Source organism: Salmo salar, unplaced genomic scaffold (assembly GCF_965601325.2).
Source record: "Salmo salar unplaced genomic scaffold, fSalSal1 ptg000136l, whole genome shotgun sequence".
In the NCBI taxonomy this organism is placed as follows: domain Eukaryota; kingdom Metazoa; phylum Chordata; class Actinopteri; order Salmoniformes; family Salmonidae; genus Salmo; species Salmo salar.
The window spans coordinates 1,529,590-1,543,631 of record NW_027675321.1 but is presented as its reverse complement, the minus strand read 5'-3'; the positions used below and the strand labels follow the sequence as shown (position 1 = coordinate 1,543,631).

Here is a 14,042-nt window from a genome sequence, read left to right as displayed (position 1 = left end):
CATAGCTATCCTGATTTGTGCTGCAGCGAAAATAGAGAGGATGCATAGTACAGTAATGCATAGTACAGCAACGTGAAAGTGCAATGGTCTCCTGAGGGATCTCCTCCCAGACCTGGACTAAAGCATCAGCCAACTCCTGGACAGTCTGTGGTGCAACGTGGCGTTGGTGGATGGAGCGAGACATGATGTCCCAGAGGTGCTCAATTGGATTCAGGTCTGGGGAACGGGCGGGCCAGTCCATAGCATCAATGCCTTCTTCTTGCAGGAACTGCTGACACACTCCAGCCACATGAGGTCTAGCATTGTCTTGCATTAGGAGGAACCCAGGGCCAACCGCACCAGCATATGGTCTCACAAGGGGTCTGAGGATCTCATCTCGGTACCTAATGGCAGTCAGGCTACCTCTCAATTTAGAACACACATTTAGAACCCTCGTTTAGAACGCTCCTTTAGAACCCTCGTTTAGAACGCTCATTTAGAACGCTCGTTTAGAACGCTCATTTAGAACCCTCGTTTAGAACGTTCCTTTAGAACGCTCATTTAGAACGCTCCTTTAGAACCCTCATTTAGAACCCTCATTTAGAACCCTCATTTAGAACCCTCATTTACAACAACAATCAGCATTTGAGCTGGACACACTTTTTTCAGAAACTATTTACACAAAAAACACACACAGTCCTTACAAAGTTTATCTCCAGAATGTGAGCAGTTTATTTTTTGAAGGAAATGGTTCATATATTCACAGAAGTATATATATTTAATCACTGAACAGTAGCAGACCTAACTTCATCTGTTCCTGACTCTGGATAGTGGATTAAAAAGACCACCTGTTGTTACATCAACACCAGACATCATGATTCATGGAAATGGACATTGTATTTTATCAAATATGAAAACCTTAAATCTCTTCAAATTCAAATCAGTCAGAAAATAAGGATTGTACATAAAACAGAGCAGAATAAATCATCACATCTGGGGACCATCACCACCAGCATGACTAGTATCTATGTGGACCCTACTACAGTTTAACCAGCTCAGCTATAGACTACACCAGCATGACTAGTATCTATGTGGACCCTACTACAGTTTAACCAGCTCAGCTATAGACTACACCAGCATGACTAGTATCTATGTGGACCCTACTACAGTTTAACCAGCTCAGCTATAGACTACACCAGCATGACTAGTATCTATGTGGACCCTACTACAGTTTAACCAGCTCAGCTATAGACTACACCAGCATGACTAGTATCTATGTGGACCCTACTACAGTTTAACCAGCTCAGCTATAGACTACACCAGCATGACTAGTATCTATGTGGACCCTACTACAGTTTAACCAGCTCAGCTATAGACTACACCAGCATGACTAGTATCTATGTGGACCCTACTACAGTTTAACCAGCTCAGCTATAGACTACACCAGCATGACTAGTATCTATGTGGACCCTACTACAGTTTAACCAGCTCAGCTATAGACTACACCAGCATGACTAGTATCTATGTGGACCCTACTACAGTTTAACCAGCTCAGCTATAGACTACACCAGCATGACTAGTATCTATGTGGACCCTACTACAGTTTAACCAGCTCAGCTATAGACTACACCAGCATGACTAGTATCTATGTGGACCCTACTACAGTTTAACCAGCTCAGCTATAGACTACACCAGCATGACTAGTATCTATGTGGACCCTACTACAATTTAACCAGCTCAGCTATAGACTACACCAGCATGACTAGTATCTATGTGGACCCTACTACAGTTTAACCAGCTCAGCTATAGACTACACCAGCATGACTAGTATCTATGTGGACCCTACTACAGTTTAACCAGCTCAGCTATAGACTACACCAGCATGACTAGTATCTATGTGGACCCTACTACAGTTTAACCAGCTCAGCTATAGACTACACCAGCATGACTAGTATCTATGTGGACCCTACTACAGTTTAACCAGCTCAGCTATAGACTACACCAGCATGACTAGTATCTATGTGGACCCTACTACAGTTTAACCAGCTCAGCTATAGACTACACCAGCATGACTAGTATCTATGTGGACCCTACTACAGTTTAACCAGCTCAGCTATAGACTACACCAGCATGACTAGTATCTATGTGGACCCTACTACAGTTTAACCAGCTCAGCTATAGACTACACCAGCATGACTAGTATCTATGTGGACCCTACTACAGTTTAACCAGCTCAGCTATAGACTACACCAGCATGACTAGTATCTATGTGGACCCTACTACAGTTTAACCAGCTCAGCTATAGACTACACCAGCATGACTAGTATCTATGTGGACCCTACTACAGTTTAACCAGCTCAGCTATAGACTACACCAGCATGACTAGTATCTATGTGGACCCTACTACAGTTTAACCAGCTCAGCAGTACCAGAGAGCATAAACCCAGGATAGAGGGGCTGAGTGAATGTGGTCTGGACTCTGTGGAGGAGGGTCATTGTGTCAGAGACACTGTAGAAGGACAAAGTACCTGCCTTGTGATCCAGGTACACTCCTACTCTGGAGGACTGAGGGCCTGATACTTTAGTCTCAACATTATTGTGTCTGAAATAATAACCACCTCTATAGCACTGTAAACTCCAGGACTTGTTATTGAATCCAAATCTATTATCTCTCCCTGTTCTGCTGATGTCTTTATATGAGACTGCTGTAATAACCCACTCCCCAGTCCACTTCACCTCCCAGTAACAGCGTCCAGACAGACCCTCTCTACACAGAACCTGGTACCAGGTGGTGAATCTGTCTGGATGGTCAGGATATGGTTGGACTTGGTCTGTACAGGTCACCTTTCTGTTCCCTTCAGACAGAGAGAGGAGTGTGTATGCTGTGTTTGGGTCCAGTGTGAGCTGGCAGGAATCTGGGAGAAGAGCAGAGACCAATGAGGGGAGTCAGAACAATAAGTTAAGTCAGATACTGTATCTACCCTGTCTTTGATTAGAGCACAGCAGAGATCAAATCAGAGAAATATGAGGAGTCAGATAGATACCCAGTCTTTGATTAGATCTACTATTGCTATATATTTCTAGAGGGATTGTTAGGAGTGGCAGTAAAAAGAGACTGTTAGTTACTTCACAATAAAGAGACTCACATTGTAACAACTGTTCTCTGGTCTTGGGCTCTGGAGGCAGAACAACCTCCACTATATTCACTACAGACACACAAACACATTGACAGAGAGAGGGAATGTTATCATCATACCATATTCCACATGTATATGACTAGTAGGGAACTTTCAATGGTCTAAAGTTGATGTTCTGATTGTTTTCAACACACCTGTAGTGGAGATCTTGGTCCATTCTCCTTTAAGGAAGTCTTCTAGTTTCTCTCTCAGTTCAGACACAGTCTTACTCACATCTCCAAAGTACTGAAGAGGACGGACAACGATGCTGGGTAAGTCTGAAGATACACTGATACTGGAGAGAGACTGATAACTCTGGAGAGAGAGAGGGACAGAGACAGAGAGAGAGAGAGACAGAGAGAGAGAGAGAGAGAGAGAGACAGAGAGAGACAGAGACAGAGAGAGACAGAGAGAGAGAGAGACAGAGAGAGAGAGAGAGAGAGAGAGAGAGAGAGGGGGACACAGAGAGAGACAGAGACAGACAGAGAGAGAGACAGAGACAGACAGAGAGAGAGACAGAGGAACAGAGGGACAGAGAGAGAGAGGAGGGACAGAGAGAGAGAGACAGAGAGAGAGACAGAGAGAGAGAGAGAGAGAGAGAGAGAGAGAGAGAGAGAGAGAGAGAGAGAGAGAGAGAGAGAGAGAGAGAGAGACAGACAGACAGAGAGAGAGGGACACAGAGAGAGGGACAGGGGGACACAGACAGAGGGACAGGAGGACACAGACAGAGGGACAGGAGGACACATAGGGACACAGAGAGAGAGGGACACAGAGGGACACAGAGGGACAGAGAGGGACAAAGAGAGAGAGGGACACAGAGAGAGGGACACAGAGAGAGGGACACAGAGACAGAGAGAGAGAAAGAGAGGGACAGAGAAAGAGAGAGGGACAGAGAAAGAGAGAGACAGATAGAGACAGAGAGAGAGAGAGAGAGATAGAGAGAGAGAGAGATACAGAGAGAGAGAGACAGAGAGAGAGAGACAGATAGAGAGAGACAGAGAGAGAGAGAGACAGAGAGAGAGAGACAGATAGAGAGACAGAGAGAGAGAGAGAGAGAGATACAGAGAGAGAGACAGAGAGAGAGAGACAGAGAGAGACAGAGAGAGAGAGGGACAGAGAAATACAGAGAGAGACAGAAATACAGAGAGAGAGGGAGAGAGATGGACAGAGGGAGAGAGAGAGAGGGACAGAGGGACACAGAAAGAGGGACACCGAGACCCAGAGAGAGGGGGACACGAACAGAGAGACAGAGAGAGAGACACGGAGAGAGAGAGAGAGACAGAGGAACAGAGAGAGAGACAGAGGAACAGAGAGAGAGACACCGAGAGAGACAGAGAGACAGAGAGAGACACAGAGGGACACAGAGAGAGGGACACAGAGGGAGGGGGGGACAGAGACAGAGGGACAGGGGGACACAGACAGAGGGACAGGGGGACACAGGCAGAGGGACACAGAGAGAGAGGGACACAGATAAAGTGGGACACAGAGAGAGGGACACAGAGAGACACAGAGAGAGAGGGACACAGAGAGAGGGACAGAGGGAAAGAGAGATAGAGGGACAGAGGGAAAGAGAGATAGAGGGACAGAGGGAAAGAGAGATAGAGGGACAGAGAGAGGGAGGGGGACAGAGAGAGAGAGAGGAGAGAGAGAGAGAGAGAGAGAGAGAGAGAGAGAGAGAGACAGAGAGGGACAGAGAGAGAGAGAGAGGGACAGAGAGAGAGAGGGACAGAGAGAGAGAGAGAGGGACAGAGAGAGAGAGAGAGAGAGGGACAGAGAGAGAGAGAGAGAGGGACAGAGAGAGAGAGAGAGAGGGACAGAGAGAGAGAGAGAGAGGGACAGAGAGAGAGAGAGGGACAGAGAGAGAGAGAGAGAGAGACAGAGAGAGAGAGAGACAGAGAGAGAGAGAGAGACAGAGAGAGAGAGGGACAGAGAGAGAGAGAGAGAGAGAGAGAGAGAGAGAGAGAGAGAGAGAGAGAGAGAGAGAGAGAGGGGAACAGACAGGACAACATAAGATGAATAGTTTCACATGAAGTTCATTTCACATCACATGTAACAAGACAGTTTAGTTACCTGGAGGAAATGGATGTGATCCTCTGTGTGTGAGAGCTGCTCCAGCTCAGTGCTTCTCTTCCTCAGCTCAGCTATCTCCTGCTTCAGTTGCTCCAGGACTCCTTCAGCTTCACTCACTTGATCCTTCTCTTGGGCTCTGATCAGCTCCTTCACCTCAGAGCTCCTTCTCTCAATGGAGCGGATCAGCTCAGTAAAGATCTGATCACTGTCCTCCACTGCTGCCTGTGCAGAGCGCACTTGAGAGAGAGAGAGAGAGAGAGGGACAGAGAGAGAGAGAGACAGAGAGAGAGAGACAGAGACAGAGACAGAGAGAGAGAGAGAGAGAGAGAGAGAGAGAGAGAGATAGCAGTTAGTTAATAGTATCTCTACTTGCAAATTCATCTTCTGCACATCTATCACTCCAGTGTTTAATTGCTAAATTGTAATTATTTCGCCACCACGGCCTATTTATTAACTTACCTCCTTTATCTTACCTCATTTGCACAACTGTATATAGACTTTTCTATTGTGTTATTGACTGTACGTTTGTTTATTCCATGTGTAACTGTGTTGTTGTTTGTGTCACACTGCTTTGCTTTATCTTGGCCAGGTCGCAGTTGTAAATGAGAACTTGTTCTCAACTGGCCTACCTGGTTAAATAAAGGACTTGTTCTCATCTAGCCTACCTGGTTAAATAAAGGACTTGTTCTCAACTGGCCTACCTGGTTAAATAAAGGACTTGTTCTCAACTAACCTACCTGGTTAAATAAAGGACTTGTTCTCAACTAGCCCACCTGGTTAAATAAAGGACTTGTTCTCAACTGGCCCACCTGGTTAAATAAAGGACTTGTTCTCAACTGGCCCACCTGGTTAAATAAAGGACTTGTTCTCAACTGGCCCACCTGGTTAAATAAAGGTGGAATAAAATAAACAGTAATGGCATTACCCCGGCAACACAGAGAAAACATGATGAACAGTCTGTCATTGTAGAAAACGGACAACCCCTCCTCAACTCCCAGGTCAACCCGAGCCAATCAGCTATTGGTGTCCAGGGCTCCATGTAATACCCTCCACTGGATGACCCCTGACCTTTCCAGCACTGGGAGCTTATAGAGCACCCTCCACCTATACCCTGCCATGCTCTCAGCCCCCACAACCCCCTGCCTCTGATGCCCCTTCCCTCCCGCTAAGCCCACCTCCGTACGGTACAGTAGCCTCTGTGCTGCTTTGAGTCAGAACGCTGCCACCCTGCTCTCCAGGTCCACCAAACCCAGTGATCAGTGGTTCCTCCCAGACCCACGGCCCAGGCACCACTCCCCCCCTCCTCCTCTCGTGTGGGTCTCAGCAGCTGCCAGGCCCTCAGTACTGCAGCATAGAAATCAGAGACCCCTGTTGTATTGAGTCTCTCAGAGACGACCTCAGAGTTGACAAGGTAAAAATCTGTTGTTCTGCCGCTGAACAAGGCAGTTAACCCACTGGTCCCCAGGAGGCCGTCATTGTAAATAGAATTTGTTCTTAACTGACCTGCCTAGTTAAATAAAGGTTTCATTAAAAAGTCTGGCAATAACTTAACTTTTCATTATTTAGACAGACTCCTCTAAATAATAAATATAATAAAATAACAAAAAAAACAGTTAAATGCTAAGTACTATACATAGGTTTTATTAAAAAAATAACAATAGAACCTATTTAGTACTATAATGGTATTTCCTAACATAATATTATTACTATAATAGTTTCTAAAGGGGTTCTAGGCTACCCTACCCTAGAATTAGGGTTCAGGATAAAACAGGTTATACGTAGGGTTAGAGTTTCTGTACAGCACTTTGTGACATCTGCTGATGTAAAAAGGTCTTTATAAAGACATTAGATTGATTGTTAGGTTCAGGGTATTTAAAGAGATAAACTGTATGGGTTTATATCTCTCTTGCTCCTCCCTGTGGTCTTCTGTGGGAACTACATACCTCATTCACCACACTTGATAGGCTCATAATCTGAGGTAGCAACTGAGTCAGAGCTACAAATCAATGATCTCCACCTATCCATTAGGTTTACAACTCAGTGAACCTGCGCAGCATTCTCTCTATTTGATGTCTACGAACCAACAGATTTCAACACATATCAAATTACCAGTTACCATTATTAGTAGCTGTAACCCTAGTTAATAATAAGTTACCTGAGGTAAACCTACAAGGATAATTAATAATAAGTTACCTGAGGTAAACCTACAAGGTTAGTTAATAATAAGTTACCTGAGGTAAACCTACAAGGATAGTTAATAATCAGTTACCTGAGGTAAACCTACAAGGTTAACGCGGGGCTGGAAGAGAATTACTTCAAAACCACAGCAAACAGCTGGGACATATAGTAATATTATATATATATAATATATCACTGGGCTCCTCTGTGCTAACAAACCCTGTGTACCACCCCTCCCCTGTTTAACCTTGAATTTCGTTCAGAAAAACACTTCCACATTTAGCAAAACGAACCAACTCTTTACGGATCTGTTCGGTGGTAATAAACGGAGGCAGATTAGACACCACTACTCTTGTCGAAATCAGCACCAACACAACCCCTCACATAAATCATACTGGTAACTAGCCGGGTAACAAGACTCACCTTTTACATTACCACAACCACCGCCTTGTTCATTCTGGATACAGAGTGGATATGTTCCTCTCCCACCTGTTCACCGACCAGGATCAATAATTCCTCCACACCATTCTCCACAACGCACCTGAAGAGACAGCGTTTCTTCTCCACTCGGTTTGAGGACATCAAACTACCCTACTCCCTCCTCAACTCTAACCCGATAAACAGCGGAAACCGATAAACAAACCCTCCCACCATGACAAAATACATTTGGAAAATAGGCAAAAGAATAGCTGCACTCTTTACGAACGACAAAACCTCACGTTACCAACTTCTTCTTCTTCTTCTATGGTATAATGGCGGTCCTCAAACCAACGTTAAAGGAGCGTGGCGCCTCCTACTGTGCTGGAGTGTGTTCAATCACGGTTTACACCATTTCTAAATCCTCCTACCTAACTCAGTACTTCTGAGAAAATAAAAAAGATCCCTACTAACTTCTAATAGACCCTCCCCCATCCCCCAAATCCCAAGGCCAACTAACCCTACACTCATTAAAACCCACTACCCCATTCCACTACTTTGACCCTATCTGCTCCTGCACCAGGCCAACTAACCCTACACTCATTAAAACCCACTACCCCATTCCACTACTTTGACCCTATCTGCTCCTGCACCAGGCCAACTAACCCTACACTCATTAAAACCCACTACCCCCATTCCACTACTTTGACCCTATCTGCTCCTGCACCAGGCCAACTAACCCTACACTCATTAAAACCCACTACCCCATTCCACTACTTTGACCCTATCTTGCTCCTGCACCAGGCCAACTAACCCTACACTCATTAAAACCCACTACCCCCATTCCACTACTTTGACCCTATCTGCTCCTGCACCAGGCCAACTAACCCTACACTCATTAAAACCCACTACCCCATTCCACTACTTTGACCCTATCTGCTCCTGCACCAGGCCAACTAACCCTACACTCATTAAAACCCACTGCCCCCATTCCACTACTTTGACCCTATCTGCTCCTGCACCAGGCCAACTAACCCTACACTCATTAAAACCCACTACCCCATTCCACTACTTTGACCCTGTCTGCTCCTGCACCAGGCCAACTAACCCCTACACTCATTAAAACCCACTACCCCATTCCACTACTTTGACCCTATCTGCTCCTGCACCAGGCCAACTAACCCTACACTCATTAAAACCCACTGCCCCCATTCCACTACTTTGACCCTATCTGCTCCTGCACCAGGCCAACTAACCCTACACTCATTAAAACCCACTACCCCATTCCACTACTTTGACCCTGTCTGCTCCTGCACCAGGCCAACTAACCCTACACTCATTAAAACCCACTACCCCCATTCCACTACTTTGACCCTATCTGCTCCTGCACCAGGCCAACTAACCCTACACTCATTAAAACCCACTACCCCATTCCACTACTTTGACCCTATCTGCTCCTGCACCAGGCCAACTAACCCTACACTCATTAAAACCCACTACCCCATTCCACTACTTTGACCCTATCTGCTCCTGCACCAGGCCAACTAACCCTACACTCATTAAAACCCACTACCCCCATTCCACTACTTTAACCCTATCTGCTCCTGCACCAGGCCAACTAACCCTACACTCATTAAAACCCACTACCCCCATTCCACTACTTTGACCCTATCTGCTCCTGCACCAGGCCAACTAACCCTACACTCATTAAAACCCACTACCCCCATTCCACTACTTTGACCCTATCTGCTCCTGCACCAGGCCAACTAACCCTACACTCATTAAAACCCACTACCCCCATTCCACTACTTTGACCCTATCTGCTCCTGCACCAGGCCAACTAACCCTACACTCATTAAAACCCACTACCCCATTCCACTACTTTGACCCTATCTGCTCCTGCACCAGGCCAACTAACCCTACACTCATTAAAACCCACTACCCCCATTCCACTACTTTGACCCTATCTGCTCCTGCACCAGGCCAACTAACCCTACACTCATTAAAACCCACTACCCCATTCCACTACTTTGACCCTATCTGCTCCTGCACCAGGCCAACTAACCCTACACTCATTAAAACCCACTACCCCCATTCCACTACTTTGACCCTATCTGCTCCTGCACCAGGCCAACTAACCCTACACTCATTAAAACCCACTACCCCATTCCACTACTTTGACCCTATCTGCTCCTGCACCAGGCCAACTAACCCTACACTCATTAAAAACCCACTACCCCCATTCCACTACTTTGACCCTATCTGCTCCTGCACCAGGCCAACTAACCCTACACTCATTAAAAACCCACTACCCCCATTCCACTACTTTGACCCTATCTGCTCCTGCACCAGGCCAACTAACCCCTACACTCATTAAAACCCACTACCCCCATTCCACTACTTTGACCCTATCTGCTCCTGCACCAGGCCAACTAACCCTACACTCATTAAAACCCACTACCCCATTCCACTACTTTGACCCTATCTGCTCCTGCACCAGGCCAACTAACCCTACACTCATTAAAACCCACTACCCCCATTCCACTACTTTGACCCTATCTGCTCCTGCACCAGGCCAACTAACCCTACACTCATTAAAACCCACTACCCCCATTCCACTACTTTGACCCTATCTGCTCCTGCACCAGGCCAACTAACCCTACACTCATTAAAACCCACTACCCCCATCCCACTACTTTGACCCTATCTGCTCCTGCACCAGGCCAACTAACCCTACACTCATTAAAACCCACTACCCCATTCCACTACTTTGACCCTATCTGCTCCTGCACCAGGCCAACGGCCTGGGAGGACGGGACACCACCACTCAACACACCCTGGAACTCTTCTGAAGTCAAATCTAGTATGACCAAATACTTCTCTGCAGCTGCCACCAAAACATATTTTTTTTCTGTGATTTACATTCCATTTCTGCGGTACAGTTGATAACCATTTCCTATGAACACTAAGAAGCCAACCTTACTGAAGCATATATCACTGGTTGGCCCATCCCTCTGTGCTGTCACAGATCTACTACTCACAGGGATCCTCTCAGGATCCCTCAGCCTTGACCCATCCTCCTCTACTTTCTTCACTGCCTCAGCAGTGACAACCTGTTCCCAACAGTGGGGTCAGTGGGATTGGATAGGGGCCCCTCTACCTCTCTCTCTCTCTCTCTCTCTGACTGGAGGAGACAGGTGAAATGGTGTGTCTCCTCTGGTCAACAATACTCACCTTGAGAGACTCCACAGCCTGTTGGAGCTCCTTCAGCTCCTTCTCTCTCTCCTGGAATCTCTGCTGGACCTTCTGCTGACTCATCCCCAGCTGCCTCTGTGGAGAATCACTCTTCAATGAGCTATCAAGCTTTATTAGTCCAGTAGATCAATAGTATAGTAATGTGACATAGGGCCCATAGAGAGGAAGGTCTAAAAAATGGATGGTCCATTTACTAAATGATATTTATTTGTTGCTATGTGAATGATTATAGTTTTTATGGTAGGACTACATCTATCAACAGGTTGAGACTGAACTTTGGACTCATAAAAGGGCATTCAGAATGATAATAGTGTTTGACATTATAAAATGGTGATACATTTGGAGAATCTGGGTTAACATATCTATATACTCAAGGTTTGTGTTCATATTTGTTCTGCTGAGGATTCATTTCATTTCAATGATCTCATATTCAAACAGCCTTAGTTCCTACTGTATCTTTAATTCTTTGTTTATCAGACAGTCACCAACAAGTTGTTCTGGTCTTACCTGTTTCTCAGTCCTCTCTGCTGCAGCTGACACTGTATCATGGCCTTTATGTTCATCCATCAAACACTGATAACAGATACACTGCTGATCGGTACGACAGTAAACCTCCAGCAGTTTGTCATGATGAGAGCAGATCTTCTCCTGTAGTTGTGCGGTGGCTTTGACCAGCTTGTGCTTCTTCAAAGCAGGAGATTCGTAGTGAGATTGGAGGTGAGTCTCACAGTAAGAGGCCAGACACACCAGACAGGACATGAGGGCTTTCTGCTTTCTGGTCCCAGTGCAGACATCACACGCCACATCTCTAGGTCCAGCATAGCACAGAGCAGGAGGGGGAGCAGCCTGGAGTCCTGTCTTCTTCAGTTTCTCCACCAGCTCAGCCAACATGTTATTTTTACTCAGCGTCGGCCTCGGACTGAAGGTCTGTCTGCACTGAGGACAGCTATAGACCCCTTTCAGAACATCCTGATCCCAGCAGCCCTCAATACAGCTCCTACAGTAACTGTGTCCACAGGGGATGGTGACTGGTTCCTTCAGTAGATCCAGACAGACAGAACAACAGAACTGGTCCTGGTCCAGCAGAACTCCCTGTTGAGCCATTTGGACGGTTGTTCACTCTCACACAGACAGACGACACAGAGACTCAGATCAGTTTCGTTTCCTCAGAAGAGAGTTGGTGAAGGGGGATGGACTTCCTGGTTCTGCCAGAGGGGTGGGGTTAGAGGGAGGGAGGGAGGGGTTAGAGGAATGCAGGAAGAGAGAGAGGAACTGCAAGCAACAGCAAGAGGGAGACAAATAGTTTTGTTCCAATGTTAGAGCCTTTAACATGGAACACATGACATAATGAATCTTAAAATGTGATTTGTTAGAATATATGAAGGGTAACAGTTTTCTATGAAGTACGTATGTATCATTATTTTAATCACCTTTATAATGCCTTATAAATCAATAAGTCCTGAGGAGGTGTGATATATGGTTATTATACAGTACCACGGCTAAGGGCTGTTCTTAGACAAGACACAACACGGATTGAGAATTATCTAACACTTTCAACAATACAATCACATTTTATTTTATTGGTTTCATACACATATTTATCAGATGTTATTGTGGGTGAAGTGAAATGCTTGTGTTCCTGGTTCCAACAGTGCAGTAATATCTAACAATGCTTGTGTTCCCAGCTCCAACAGTGCAGTAATATCTAACAATGCTTGTGTTCCCAGCTCCAACAGTGCAGTAATATCTAACAATGCTTGTGTTCCCAGCTCCAACAGTGCAGTAATATCTAACAATGCTTGTGTTCCCAGCTCACAGAGGGCAAATCTAAAAAGTCAATGAAAATATTAGGACAAGCAATGTATATATATATATATATATATATATATATATATATATATATATATATATATATATATATATATATATATATATATATATCACTGTGTACTGTGATGTGATGCATAGACAATTTGGAGTACATCTGTAGTATATCTGAAGAATAGTAGATGTACAGTAGTAGTTATATAGGATGAACCATGACTAGAATACAGTATATACATATGAAGTGGACAGCAGTAGTTATATAGGATGAACCATGACTAGAATACAGTATATACATATGAAGTGGACAGCAGTAGTTATATAGGATGAACCATGACTGGAATACAGTATATTCATATGAAGTGGATAGCAGTAGTTATATAGGATGAACCATGATTAAAATACAGTATATACATATGAAGTGGATAGCAGTAGTTATATAGGATGAACCAGGACTAGAATACAGTATATACATATGAAGTGGACAGCAGTAGTTATATAGGATGAACCAGGACTAGAATACAGTATATACATATGAAGTGGACAGCAGTAGTTATATAGGATGAACCAGGACTAGAATACAGTATATACATATGAAGTGGATAGCAGTAGTTATATAGGATGAACCATGACTAGAATACAGTATATACATATGAAGTGGATAGCAGTAGTTATATAGAATACAGTATATACATATGAAGTGGACAGCAGTAGTTATATAGGATGAACCAGGACTAGAATACAGTATATACATATGAAGTGGGCAGCAGTAGTTATATAGGATGAACCATGACTAGAATACAGTATATACATTTTTATTCTATATAACTGGTTCATCCTATATAACTACTATACTACATATTTGATCCATATTACCTATACATCCCTTTACATTTATATATACACTACCGGTCAAAAGTTTTAGAACAATTAAGGCTTTTTCTTTATTTGTACTATTTTCAACATTGTAGAATAATAGTGAAGACATCAAGACTATGAAATATCAGATATGGAATCATGTAGTAACCAAAAAAAGTGTTATATTTATATATTTTATATTTGAGATTCTTCAAAGTAGCCACCCTTTGCCTTGATGACAGCTTTGCACAATCTTGGCATTCTCTCAACCAGCTTCATGAGATA

General features: G+C 44.5%; 1 protein-coding gene across 1 annotated transcript; it reads right to left on the bottom strand.

The window, feature by feature from the left end:
• Window positions 1–683: 683 nt before the first annotated feature.
• Window positions 684–12,189, bottom strand: LOC145866950 (tripartite motif-containing protein 16-like). Its single transcript, XM_082971011.1, has 6 exons — window positions 11,583–12,189; window positions 11,051–11,150; window positions 5,226–5,461; window positions 3,311–3,470; window positions 3,126–3,185; window positions 684–2,894 (listed from the first exon to the last, which is right to left on the bottom strand). The coding sequence occupies exons 1-6, from the start codon at window positions 12,177–12,179 to the stop codon at window positions 2,383–2,385; spliced, it is 1,665 nt and encodes a 554-aa protein (XP_082827137.1). The 5' UTR covers window positions 12,180–12,189; the 3' UTR covers window positions 684–2,382.
• Between the last annotated feature and the right edge of the window lie 1,853 nt (window positions 12,190–14,042).

Excerpts from the sequence above, each read along its gene's own strand:
- LOC145866950 (XM_082971011.1), bottom strand. The coding sequence starts at position 12,179 with ATGGCTCAACAGGGAGTTCTGCTGGACCAGGACCAGTTCTGTTGTTCT. Across the intron at positions 11,151-11,582 it reads CAGAGAGGACTGAGAAACAG|AGGCAGCTGGGGATGAGTCA; the intron begins GTAAGACCAGAA and ends GATTCTCCACAG. Across the intron at positions 3,471-5,225 it reads ATCACATCCATTTCCTCCAG|AGTTATCAGTCTCTCTCCAG; the intron begins GTAACTAAACTG and ends CTCTCTCTCCAG.